The 13,763-nt window shown below is 49.7% G+C and overlaps 1 protein-coding gene across 4 annotated transcripts in view; it reads left to right on the top strand.

Moving 5' to 3' along the window:
• Window positions 1–13,763, top strand: part of GIT1 (GIT ArfGAP 1) — a 50,541-nt gene that overhangs the window by 32,162 nt on the left and 4,616 nt on the right. For all 4 annotated transcript variants that reach the window (XM_053366633.1, XM_053366634.1, XM_053366631.1 and 1 more), the window contains 8 exons: window positions 947–995; window positions 2,566–2,638; window positions 9,399–9,496; window positions 9,964–10,075; window positions 10,169–10,302; window positions 10,937–11,089; window positions 12,614–12,859; window positions 13,113–13,166. In XM_053366633.1, the coding sequence (XP_053222608.1) occupies window positions 947–995; window positions 2,566–2,638; window positions 9,399–9,496; window positions 9,964–10,075; window positions 10,169–10,302; window positions 10,937–11,089; window positions 12,614–12,859; window positions 13,113–13,166 (919 nt within the window). The remainder of the gene's footprint in view (window positions 1–946; window positions 996–2,565; window positions 2,639–9,398; window positions 9,497–9,963; window positions 10,076–10,168; window positions 10,303–10,936; window positions 11,090–12,613; window positions 12,860–13,112; window positions 13,167–13,763) is intronic.

Below are 13,763 nucleotides of genomic sequence, written 5' to 3'. Positions count from 1 at the left end.
GCCACAGTGGTGCAAAAACGTGGTTACAAAGCATGGATCCACATGGATCCTCAGGATTTTTGCATTGGGCTACTCCAAACTCACCGTCAGATCACATGTCTGTGGCCACAGCATGAACCACAAAAATCATACATCCACTGTTTCGTTTAGAATATTTTTTTTCTTGTTTTCCTCCTCTAAAAACTATGTGCGTGTTATGGTCGGGTGCGTGTTATAGAGCGAAAAATACGGCATAAGAAGGGCCTATAATCTCCAGCGCACTCTCACCTGCGTACATCAGTCTGTAGATGAACCTGCCTCCCCCCTCAATTATGATAATAATAATAATAATAAATAATAATAATAAATTTTTATTTATACCCTACCCTTCCCGATTCAGAAAACCGGGCTCAGGGCGGCTAACAACAAATTTAAGACACTTAATTGTGATTCAACAAAAAACAGCATAAAATACAGTATAAAAGCATGAATAACAATAAATTCAAAGTTCTAAAATCGATTTAGGGGGGAAATCCATCCAATAAACATTAGATGATCACCAGGGCTAGCTGGCTAAATTAGTCCTATTTGGGCCAGCGAGGAGACCAGGGGAGAATTAGCTGTGGGATCCCAGAGCGGGAAATCTTACAGGCCCTGCGGAATAAAACTGTAGAGTTGGCAGGGTTCCCCAAAGGTCATCTAGCCCAACCCCAGGAATCCCAGCTAAGGAATCCCTGACCAATGGTCATCCACCCTTACCTTAAAAACCTCCAGCCCTTACAAATCTGTTCATCGCAACTTCTTCGTTGGGGGTATTCTGTAGATGTGAACGGTCTGGCACCGGGCAGTGTTTGAAGGATGTAAGGTGTGTGTGTGTGTGTTGGTGGGGTGCATGGAAATGGGCATTGATCCCCGATTCATTTCCGCTGGAAGAAGATTGACGGCTTCTTTGCCCTTCTCCCCACAGCCTGGACCTCTCTGAGCTTGCCAAAGCAGCCAAGAAGAAACTGCAGGCGGTAAGTCGTCTTCCAGGGATTATTGAGGACAGTTCTGGGTTTTGTTGTGGGTGATGGGGGGGCGAGGTTCCTGGGTGGGGTGTCGTAAGCCTCTCGCTGAGAATCAGGACGCCCCCGGGGCCAGTTCAGAAATGGATCTCCTCACCCCAGGCTTTCTCCCCCTTGAAAACGTGCTGTTTTATTGCGCCAGAACCGGGGAGCCAACATGACCCCCTCCAGATGTTTTTCAATGATGGGAGTTGGGAGACAGAAACCTCCAACATCTGGAGGCCCTGCAGATCCCCTCCCTGAAATAAGGGCATTCCCCTGTCTCTGGAGGGAAAACCTCTTTTAAATAGAAGCATTTCTTCTTGGGGGTGTGTGCCTCTTTTGAATAAAGACGTTCCTTTTCTCTCTTGGGGGGCAGTTTCTTCCAAATAGAGGCATTCTTCCCCTACTTGCTTTTTAAAAGTGACCGTACTTTTCCGTGTATAAGACTAGGTGGGTTTTTTTAAGTCAAAAATAAGCTTTAAAAACTGGGGGGGGGGCGATTGGTTGCAGCCGCGAGCTGCAGATTGTCATTGGCGATTTGTGGTGTGATTGGCGGCTGCGACAAGGGCGGCTGAGGACGGGCTGCCGCTGCGGCAATTGTGCTTGCTTTTTGCTTCCGCTGTTGGCGACCGGGCAGACGCTTATAGCAGACGCGAGCGATTGTTAGCCGGCGCAAGCGATTGCAACCGTCAGGTTAGTGATTTACTGCATTCACACCCGCGACGCACCCCAAAAAGCTCAACAGCTCTGGCAATGCTCCCCCAAAAAAACTTTGGGCCATTTTCTGAAATTGGAGTCCCCAAAATTAGGGGGTGTCTTATACCTTATACAAGGGGGCGTCTTATACACAGAAAAGTACGGTACTTTAGATTTTCTTTGGAATACAGTGTTGAGTAGTTAATAATAATAATAATAATAATAATAATAATAATAATAATAATATATTTATACCCCGCCCATCTGGCAGGGTTTCTCCAGCCACTCTGGGCGGCTTCCAACAAAGTATTAAAATACAGTGGTCTGTTAAACATTAGAAGCTTCCCTAAACAGGGCTGCCTTCAGTTTATAATGCAAGTTTCTCTCCTGCATCTTACATCCCCAAGGAACATAACAACACAATGAAATTCAAAGTCATTGATTGCACATTTGTTCAGAAATCCAATTAAAACTATGGAGATTAATTAGTTGGACAAAACTGATGAACTTGATCCAGTGACCTCCGCTTTGGGGAAATCTGAGAGTCATTTACACCTCTAGCACACACACACACACACCCTTGCACTCTTGTCACCCCCCCAGGGAATCCCACCCCCACAACCCACTTGGGGAAGCTCTGGGTCATGGGATTACTTCCTGCTCACGAGTCTGGCTCATGGCTGGCTGTAACCATTAAGCAACGCTTCCCCCTCTGGACCGCCCAGTTACAACCATTCACTTCTCTGCTCTGACACTTTCCTCCCCCAATTACCACCTGGAACCCTGTTAATGAGCCGGCCTCTTATCTCATTTCTCTCCCCTCCCACCCCAAATATATATATAGCTAAGCAACCGTCTCTTTGAGGAACTCGCCATGGACGTCTACGATGAAGTGGATCGCCGGGAGAATGATGCAGGTGAAGAGTTTTGGGGGGCTTGAAGTTGGGGGGGTCATCTAGTCCAACCCCCTGTTGAGTGAGGGTGGGGCTTTCCCCTTTCTCAGTCATATCCTCCCGGTCTTTTGGGGGGTGGCAAGGAGATTCCAATGCTTATAGGCTTTACCCAGCTTGAAGACTTATGAATAAGGGGCAGATAAAATCTCTCCCCCCCCCTTCTTAAAAATCAGTTTATTCATTGTAGTTCTTCCTCTGGCCTTTAGGTGGCAATGTGCACTCAGTTGCTTGTGGTAATATCATTGGAAGAATCTATTATTATTATTATTATTGGGGTGTGTGTGTGGATGGATTCGAACTCTGGCTTCATCCGGACTCCCTCTAACACCCTCTAGTTGAGGCACAGGCAAACTCCGGCCCTCCAGATGTTTTTTGAGACTACAATTCCCATCATCCCTGACCACTGGTCCTGTTAGCTAGGGATGATGGGAATTGTAGTCCCAAACATCTAGAGGGCCGGAGTTTGCCAATGCCTGCTCTAGTTCCACTGCCCGAACTTATTTCTCTGTTTCCTCTCGCCTTGTATTTTCTCCCCCCAAACTTACATTTTCTCCCCTTATCTGCGATTGCTGGGTTTGGGCTAGAGGACCTTTTCGTTCCCTTCCAGCTCTGCAATTCTACAATTAAGCCTCTGCCCCAACTTTGGTGATGGCAGTTTCTGTTCTGAAATTTGAAAGAACGTGGTTTCTTTCCCACCCCACCCCTTTTATATAAAGTATTTTAGTGGTTTACTCCAAGAAGAGACTAAAGATTATTAGTTGGGGTGGGGTGTCAATGCAAATTGGCTCAATTGCGAGAGCCGCCTGGAATCATTTTTCTGGGCCAGGGTTCTTGTGTGTTCTGCTCACTGGCGTCCACTGTGGGTGGTGGTGATGGTGGAAAGAGAGCTGTCGTCCCCCCCCCCCACACAACTCATAATTCCCTGGGGTGTGAGGTGACTTATGGAGAACCTGAAGGCCAGAAATGTGAGGTTCCTCTACTCCTTCCTTAAGCCTGCCTGCCACCTTGTTTTGAGACAGAGGACGCTTAAAGGAAGTTTTTCCTACTGGTCTGAATGTCTTTTGCATGTGGTCGCAGGCTGCCACCATCTTGTTCTGCGCTACAGGCTACAAAATGTCTTGCGCCGGCCCTGGGAAAAAGAGGCAGGGGTCTTTGTGGGGCAAAAAGATGCCATCGCCTTCCAATGGGGGGGGGGAGAAGGGTTCATCTGCCCCTTCTCTACGTCCCTCACCCTTTGCCGGCTTTTAAAACTAGTTTGGTGTTTTATTCTGGTGGGTGGTGTTCGTTGTTGTTTTTAAAAAAACTATTTTATTTCATTAAAGTTACATAACACTCGATTGCAAAGCAAACAAGCAAAACTCTAAGCAGTTTGCAAAAAAAGGGCAAAACAAGGACGTTATTAGTTGAACACAATTGTTAAAAACCTACAAAAGAAAATTAAGACCAACGATAAGATAAAAACAAACATCGGCATTCTGCATTTGCCTTAACGGAAAATGTATTTAGCAGGTGCTGGAAAACGTACAGCGAAAGCACCTTCTTGGTGTCAAGAGGCAGGGAGTTCCAGAGGCTGTGTGCTGCCGTACTAAACGATGGATTATTTTTTTTTACAAATGCAAAACGAGCATTATGTGGCCAGAGCCTCTAATTATTTAGTTCTGCTGTTGCTGGTCTGTCTCGTTTTGGTGCTGAAGTTCGTTTTAATTTGTGGGTTGTTGTAGTAAAGATTGGTGTGAGTTCTTAATGGTTGCAATTTTCAGATTTGGTCTCTGTGTGTGTAAAATGTCTGGCGTTCGGTTTTCATCTCGAGAGAGAGGGACCCAGATGTGAGAATAAATACGGGGCAAGCTGGCTCCTTGCCGCAATTCCGCATGCCGCACTCTTACCTCCCCTTTCCTAAGATTCGAATTCGGTACGCCTGTTTGCCTTGCATCAGCCTGTGTGTGCACCATACAGGCAAGACACATTTAAAGTGCACTCCCCCCCAAAGTGTCCTGGGAACTGCAGTTTACCCCAGGCAGGGCTATATTTCCCAGCAAACTACAGTTCCCAGGACTTTTTTTATTGCAATGAGTGGGGAATAAATGCATGGTGTGTTTGCACAGCCCATTGAAACCTCTCCTGTGTTCTTGAATCAGGACAATGCGTGTGGCTCACTTCCTTCCTCTGCCCCCCGGTTTAGCTTTTGGGAGGAAAGGGGTCAGTGGTTTGTTTGCAGATTGCCTTGGTGCCTTTCCCCAACTTGGGGCTCTCCAGATGTTTCAGACAACATCAGCCTCAGGCTAGCACAGCCCTTGCATCCTGACTGGGAGCCTGCCTCTTTAAAACCAAAATTCACCTTCTCCAAAAGCTGAATTCTGTCTCCGGCGTCCGAGGTTAGAGCCTAGGAAGATCCTGGCTGCTGGATCAGACCAAAGGCTTTTAAGGTTTTTAAAGCAGAGGTTGGATGGATTCTTTAGCTGGATGGATCCCTGCATTGAAGGGGGGGCTGGTCCAGCATCCTGTCTCCCACAGCTGCCACCTGGATTCCCATTGTAGGAAAACCCTCAAGCCGGGATTTGAACGCAGGATTTTGACCAGACCTCTGTCTCTCTTCCATGCTGCCCCCCCCCCAAAGTGCTGCTCCGGGCATCTTTGCAAATCCGTTTTTGTCCGCTCCTCCAGCAAGAAAGGAAAAAACCACCCCGCCAGCGATTCCTTGCCCAGGCGCGGCTCGTACATCTCCTTGGCCTGAAGCCCGAAATCTTGGCCGTGTGGCTGAGTCATTCCCAAACCCAGCCCCTTGGGACAGCAGGGAAAGGGGGAGAGCGGCGTGGGAAGGGGGGGTGTTCGGGAAGGGGGGGCAGGCCTGACATCTTCCAGCAGGCTAAGTCCTGCGTTGTAGCGAATTTCCCCCCTCTTTTCCCACCCACCCACCCAAAAGAGCGAGGCGGCAGAACGAAGCGCTTTGGCTGCGGTTCTGTGGGAACGTGGCCACTTTCTCTCTTTCCCGGCCACCCTGGAGCGGGCCTCCCCTCCCCCCCCCTTTCATTCCTGGCCGGCTGAATCCTTTGCAGGGATAAATCTTCCCTTTTGCTCCCTCTGCAAACTCCAGGCCCCTTTCTAAAAGTTGCCCCAGAGTCCGGACGAAGCTGGTAAGAGGATGTTTGTGTGTGCATTTGGGGGGTGGGCAGCGGTTGGACTGTCCCTGGGCGAGGTGGGTGGGTTTTTCGTGGAGCCTTCTGAGTTTGGGGTGGGGCTTGCAAGCCCTTTGAGGGACCAGAGAACTCCCAGGCTGGATTCCTTTATGGGGGTGGGTGGGTCACCCCCCCACTCACACACACCAACACCCACCCTGTCTGGGCATCAGCCAAGGCTGCTCCCTTCCCTGCGACTCGGGAGTAGCCGGTTTCCTCCCTTGCAGTTTTAAAAAGATTATTCTTCTTCCCAGAAGTTGCCTGCAGAAAGGGGGTGGCTTTCAAAAAGGCCACAGGGAGGTTGTAATCTGTACAAGCGCTGTTGTCTTTCTAGCTGTGCCCCGAGGGATCTGGGTGGCGCGAGTTGAGCTGGGGACTTGCCTGGGGTTTTTTTTGGGGGGGGGGGAGCACGGTTCGGGTGTTTGTGTTTCTGGAGAAGCGGGGGCATTGAGTGCATTTTCAGCTTTTGACGCAACTGTTATCGATGATGATGGTGATAAAAGGGGAAAGAGGAGCAGCTGGCCTTTCCCAGTTGAAGAGTCCAACGACGGGACATGTTTATGTGGAAGTAATTTGCCTCTGCCACCAGCGCTTGGCGTGAGATTGCCTTCCTGGGGAGCACGCTTGTCTGACTTGCAGTATCATATTTCTGGGGAAAGGCTGTGGTTCATTTGCTGACCATCTCTGCATGCAGAAGGTCCCGGGTTCAAACTCCAGCAGAACCATGAGGACTGGAACCTGACTTTAGAAGCTGGACCACAGCTTGGGAGTAAGGCTTTGTATACAGAAGGTCCCAAGTTCAATCCCTGGGCAGCAAAGGAGAGACCCCTTGCCTGAAACCCTGGAGAGCCGCTGCCAGTCAGTGCAGTCAGCGCTGAGCTAGATGGACCAAATGGCCTGACTCAGAATAAGGTGGTTTCTTATGTTCCTGCTTAAACCAGCCCTTTGTTTGGAATCATGAGGACTAGAATCTTGCTCTGTTTTTAGGGGAAGAGCTCAGTGGTAGAGCACCTGCTTTGCATACAGAAGGACTTGGGTTCAATCCCCATGGCATTTCTCAGAAGTGCTGGGTTTGAAACTCAGGAGGGCCTCTGCCAGTCAGTGTTGGCAATACTGAGCTAGGTGATACATGTAGCTCCTTGATTCTTAGGCAGCTTCTTAGGTTCCTGTATCTTAAGGGACAGGCTGTAGCTCACTGGTAGAGCACCTCTTTTACATGCAGAAGGTTAAATCCCCAGTGGCACCTCTACGCAGGGCCAGGAATACCCCCCTGCCCTGAAACCCCTGGAGGGCCACTGCTGGCCAGTGTAAGCAAGCTAGATGGACCAATGGCTCCCTGTGTTGTAGTTGTGTGTGTGTGTATGCATCCTCCTGCAACAACGACCCTGTGAGGCAGCTCATAGGACAAGGAACTGCTCTTGACAGCCTGAGTGAGTTGCTCAAGGGTACTTAAAGATCCGAGTGTCAGATTCAGAGATTTGTCATCTGGGCGTCTCCGAGAATTGCTAATAATACACACCCAAAAGGCAGTGATGTTTACGGAGCAGTGGCTTGGAGATTTCAGCAAGAACTTCAGAAGAGAGCCCTGCAGCTGGGTCAGACCAAAGGGGAACCCACCTCATTCTGCATCCTGTTGTCACAGTCGCCAGGCAGGGACCAGATCTGCCAGTGGCGTAGCTTGGGTTGTCAGCACCCGGGGCAAGGCAAGTAATTTGCGCCCCCTAACCCGTGGATTTTAGTAGGGGCAGAGAGCTGCGAGTGCGAGCGCGCGCCCCACCCAGATGTTGCGCCCGGTGCGGCCGGCCCCCCCTGCACCCCCCACGCTACGCCACTGAGATCTGCCATCACTGATGACCTCGTATCACTTCCAGGAAAGGACTGCTGTGTCTCTTTCAGGCCAACTGTCCCTTCCTAAGAAGGAGATACAACAGTACAGGAAGTGAGGGGCTGGAATAGGACGTTAAAGTTTCAATTAGTGTAGCCCAACATGTCTTGAATCCTCTTCAAGAGCCAGTGTGGTGTAGTGGTTAAGAGCGATAGACTCGTAATCTGGTGAATCGGGTTCGCTTCCCTGCTCCTCCACATGCAGCTGCTGGGTGACCTTGGGCCAGTCACACTTCTCTGATGTCTCTCAGCCCCACTCACCTCACAGAGGGTTTGTTGTGGGGGAGGAAGGGAAAGGAGATTGTTAGCCGCTTTGAGACTCCTTCAGGTAGTGATAAAGCGGGATATCAAATCCAAACTCTTCTTCTTTGGGGGAATGTAGCCCTTTTCTTTCCAAACTAGGGCAGACAAAGGTACAGGAAGTGAGAGCCTGCAAAAGGGTGTGGAAGCATCAATTAGTGCTGCTTTCATTCCCCCCCCCCAATTTTTTTTAATTCATTTTATAACACAAATAAACAACACAAACAGAAAAACAAAAAATACAAACAAATTCTTGTCTTATCCTTATTTTTTCTAAACACTGTTAGGTGGTCTTCCCCAAGTCCCCCCTATCTGATTTTCAATTTACCTCATCTTTAGCAGTTTACATATATCATAATTTCTAACCATTTTTTTTTAATCACACTTACTTTTACCATAAAAATCTTCACATTTTATCACTTACAAATAATACTGTTTTAAAATACACTATCTTCTACTTCTAACCCTACGGCCTATATCCACTTCCAAAGCTATTCTAAGATTTAAATATTAGCATATTTTTTTCAAATATTCCTTAAACTTCTTCCGATTTTCTTCCACCGTCTCTTCTCTCTGGTCTCGGAGTCTCCCAGTCAGTTCAGCAAGTTCCATAATGAGTGCTACTTTCAAACTTCCTCAGGGGCACTGATAAAATACGTTGGCATCCATCTGTCCCGAGAGACAATGGAGTGTGCCTCTGCGGGTGAAGTCAAACAGCTGTGTTTGCAATACCTCCCTGGGGTGCAAGCCTGGGCAGGGCAGAGGGAGCTCCTGGGCTGCACAGATGACAAGATGTGGCCCAAAGGAAAGCAGAGAAAGATGTTTGGCACCAGCTTGGCTGCAGGAGTTGCTGAAGGGAGGTGTACAAGGCGCCATCCAACCGCCTTAGGGACTTCACTCTGAATTTGTGTAGGGTTTGCTCTGAGCCTTTTCTTCTCCCAAAGAGATCCCGCAAGGCAGCAGAGCTTTAGGATCAGAGTTTTCCTTCTCCTAGTTGGGTTACCTTCCCAGGTGGACGAGTCCCTCACTTCCCTCCACAGCACATGCAGAATCCGCCTTCAGGGCCATTGGGTCCACTCCATCAGATGGATAAAATAAAGCATCTTATATTTCCCATTTTGCATTATTTCCCCAGTGTCCCCGATGCAGATATTTTGAAACACACTGGACTGAGCATAGGGGATATTTCTGCATCTGGTCTTCCCTTCCAGCAAAAGCATTTGTGGTCTGCCCACCCCTTATCGGGGCGAGTCTTGGGATGATGCCACCTGGCCCCCCCAAACCTTTTCGGCTGTGTCTGTGCCGGACGGCTAGACAGCTGGCTAACAATACCTTTCTGCCTGCCCTCCTTTCTCCCTACAAAGTCTGGCTCACGACGCAGAACCACAGCACCCTGGTGACGGAGCGCAGCGCAGTCCCCTTCCTTCCCGTGAACCCCGAATATTCTGCAACGCGCAATCAGGTAAAGCGGGTGGGACCCTACTTATTTCTGCGTGGCTGAGGCCGGCCCTCTCTGCCTACTGTGGTTAATTCTTGGAGGGCAAGGATGGAGAGAGCTGGCTGGGGGTTCTGTCTGGTCCTTGAACCCAGGGCTGGAATTCCTGGAGCCTGCTCAGATTCCAGAGAGCCAGTGGGGTGTAGTGGTTAGAGTGTTGGAATAGGACCTGCGAGAGACAAGGGTTCGAATCCCTCTCTTGGCCAAGAAGCCCAATGTGTGTGGCCTTGGGCCAGTCACCTCCTGTCAGCCCAGCCTACCTTGCCGGGTTGTTGTGAGATAAAATGGAGAGGAGGGGAACTGTCTTGTCTTTTAAAGCAGAAAGTCCTAATCCTGACGCTGGGTGCTCATCACGACTCCTGGATCCGGGCTGAGCTCTGCCTCCGTTCTGGGCTGGTATAATGATTCTCTTTCTCTCTCTCTCTTTCTACCAGGGACGGCAGAAACTTGCCCGCTTCAATGCCCGGGAATTTGCCACCCTCATCATCGATATCTTAAGCGAGGCGAAACGTCGGCAGCAGGGCAAAAGCCTCTCCAGCCCCACAGGTTAGGGGGCAAGAGAGAGATGGGGTGCGGTGGGAACAGGGGGGCTGGAGGTCCACCCTGTCCCTTTACGAGGTTGTCACCTTCTCCCTGCAGAGATCCTCGACTCCTCCCTCCACGGCCCAAGCGACCTCGACGACCAACACGACTACGACAGCGTTGCCTCAGACGAGGACACGGACCAGGAGCCCCTCCGCAGTGCCAACGCAGGGCGCAATAACCGCGCCCGGGTAAGCCTCCCCCCTGGGAAAAAGGGGGAGAGGGAACCGTGATGTGTGGCAATCAGCAATGAGGACTAGTCTCCTGAGTCATAGCTTTCATTTCCATCAAAATCAAATTCCAGAAATCTTGCCCCGATTTACGTTCCCACCATAAATGATAATGCGCACCAGGTTTATTGCGACCCTTCCAACGCTGGAGAATGACATTTCTGACATTTGCAAAGGAGCACGATACCATCTGCGTAGTCATTTTGAAGAATTTTCCCTAAGGAAACAGATTTTTAGGGTCACGATTCACACGTTTTGTTCCAATCCTTGGGGGGAAATGTGTTCCAATATCTGGTTCCTATACCTTTGTAAGGGGGGGGTTAGCAGATCTGTAAATTAAATGAAGCAATATAGAGTACAGTTTAGAAACTAATATGGCAAAAATTCTTCCAGCTTTGTCTGGGGTGTTGGGAGGGGGAACAACCCCATTTCCTGGCAAAATCTGCTTGGTTTGTTGCTGTTGGCATTCCGCACTGATTTACAAGCATTCCGCAAAGCATGTTGTTTTATGCCTGGAACATTTTTGTGTCCACCCCAGTAATGACCCCATTTCACTGACCTCTCTCTCTCTCTCTCTCTCTGCTTGGAAAAAAAGAGCATGGATTCCTCGGACCTCTCAGATGGTCCCATCACGCTGCAGGAGTACCTGGAGGTCAAGAAGGCGCTGGCCGCCTCCGAAGCAAAAGTGCAGCAGCTGATGAAAGTCAACAACAGCCTGAGCGACGAACTGAGGCGGCTGCAGAGAGAGGCAGGTTGCTGCTGGGGGGTTGGGGGGGTTGGGAAGGGAGCGTCCTGGAAGTGGTCTGAACAGGAGCAGTGACCGCGTGGTGAAATTTGGCAACTTCGTAAGGCGGAAGAAAGAAAGGGTCTGGGATCGACGGCTGAGGCCAGGGAAATGGAGGGTGCTGCCTTATGTTACGTCACGACTCTTGGTCCAGATAGTTCTCTGCAGTGCGATGCAGCAGCAAAAAGGGCTAGTGCTATTCTAGGCTGCATCAAGAGAAGTCTAGTGTCTAGATCAGTGATGGCCAAACCTGGCCCTCCAACTGTTTTGGGACTACATCTTCCATCATCCCTAGCTAACAGGACCAGTGGTCAGGGATGATGAGAATTGTAGTCCCAAAACAGCTGGAGGGCCAAGTTTGGCCATCACTGGTCTAGATCATGGGTAGGCAAACTAAGGCCCGGGGGGCCGGATCCGGCCCAATCACCTTCTAAATCCAGCCCACGGACGGTCTGGGAATCAGCGTGTTTTTACATGAGTAGAATGTGTCTTTTTTTTAAAAATGCATCTCTGGGTTATTTGTGGGGCATAAGAATTGGTTCATTATTTTTTTCAAAATATAGTCCTGCCCCCCCACAAGGTCTGAGGGGCAGTGACCCTGCTGAAAAAGTTTGCTGACCCCTGGTCTAGATCTAGGGACGTCATAGTCCCTCTCTACTCTGCCTTAGTCAGGCCCCACCTGGAGCCCTGTGTCCAGTTCTGGGCACCACAATTTAAGAAGGATGTTGACAAGCTGAAATGTGTGCAGTGGAGGGTGACCAGGATGATCAAGGGCCTGGAAACCAAGCCTGATGAGGAGCAGTTGAGGGAGCTGGGCATGTTTAAACTGGGAAAGAGGAGATGGAGAGGAGATATGGGAGCCATCTTCAAATATCTGATGGGCTGTCCCATGGAAGAGGGAGCAAGCTTCTAAAACTCTGGTGCCCAGAACTGAACACAGTTTTCCAGGAGGAATCTGACCAAGGCAGAATAGAGTAGGGTTATTACTTCCCTTCATCTGGACACTAGACTTCTCTCGATGCAGCCTAGAATAGCATTAGCTTTTTTTGCTGCTGCGTCACACTGTGGACTCATGTGAAACTTGTGATCTACTAAGACTCCTGGATCTTTTTTACATGCGCTACTAGTAAGCCAGGTGTTCCCCGTTCTATACTTGTTCATCTGGTTCTTCCTGCCTAAGTGCAAAACCTGACTTTTCTCCCTATTGAAATTCATCCTTTTAAATGGGAGTGGGAGGGTAGAGTTAACTGGGTTTTTTTAAATGTATTTTGTGTTTTTATCTTGCATGTTTATGCTGCAGAGTGTCCCGAGATCTGCAGATGATGGGCGGTATACAAATTTGATAAGTGCATAAACTTCGCTAACTCTGACCCAGTTCCTCCAATCCGTTAAAATCCTCTCCAATTGTGATTCCGCCTTCGGAGGTATGAGCTGCCTTCGGCCGGATCCAGCCCTGACAGTCCCGTGCCCCTTCCTCTCGCGTTTCAGATCCACAAGCTGCAGGCGGAGAACATGCAGATTCGCCAGCAGGTGGGGCCCATCCACCCGGCGGCAGCACCACCCCCCAGCGAGCGCCCCGACCACAGCCACGTGGCTTCCACGGCCACAGGAGCCCACCGCCGGGACCGCCACGCCTTCTCCATGTATGAGCCGGGCACTGGGGCCCTCAAGCCCTTTGGCCAGCAGCCGATGGACGACCTGGTCACCCGCCTTTCCACTCCGTTCCACCCCGGGGTGAGTGCCAAGGAGGGGAGGGGGCATTTGTGGGTGGGTGTTAAGTGTTTGGGTGCATTTTCCCACCTGACCTCTTGTTCCACCCCAGCATGCTTTGCTTTAAATGTGAAAAAGTTGGTTGGTGGGTTCCTTGCTGTGCAGAGCTGTGAGTTGAGGAGGGTGACGTCCGCAGGGTTGGGATTCTGCAATCCAACAGGTGCTGCTGCTTTGTTGCTCACCCCCTGCTCACCCCCTTGTTCTTCTGCTGTTCCAGGAGGTGGACGAGGAAGCCTTGTATTCCATCCACAACCAGGCCAGCATCTACCGGGTGAGTGGCGCTTCCTCCAGGGGCCATTGCTATACCCTTCAAAGCCTCGGGGTCCAATGTAATGTCAACACTCTGCTCGTTTATATGTACAGATAGCTAATTTTCGCTAACCTGCCAAGGCAGGTAGGGAGGCAGTTTCGCTAGCTTTGCTGCAGAGCCCTATGAGCAAAGTATTTATTTATTTACTTTGTTTTTAAGTTTTAAAAGGGGGAGGTCTCAGGGTGAAAGATCTGGGGCTCGGCCGCCTCCCTAATGTGACCCCCCGGTTGCTTTTTACGACAGACTTCGCCGACCTCAGACCCTCAAAAAAAGTTTGGACTGCAGCCCTCATCATAAACTCCTTGCTCACCCAGGGGCTGATGGGAGTTGTAGTCCAAAGCAGCAGGAGGGCACCAGGTTGGCGAATGTTGCCATTTTTATTTTATTTTTTTCATGAAAATTATACACTGCTTGACTACCGGGCGGGGGTGGGGTGGGGAGGAAAGAAACATTGAAGTGGTTTACCAAAAAAAAGATAAAACGAAAAGATGATCAGTAAGAAGAATTAATTTAAAAAATTAAGGCTTTTAAAAAGTTACAATAAAAATAGACTAAAAA

The sequence above is a fragment of the Podarcis raffonei genome, chromosome 15 (assembly GCF_027172205.1).
Source record: "Podarcis raffonei isolate rPodRaf1 chromosome 15, rPodRaf1.pri, whole genome shotgun sequence".
NCBI classification, from domain to species: Eukaryota; Metazoa; Chordata; class Lepidosauria; order Squamata; family Lacertidae; genus Podarcis; species Podarcis raffonei.
This window is presented reverse-complemented; position numbering and strand designations above follow the sequence as displayed.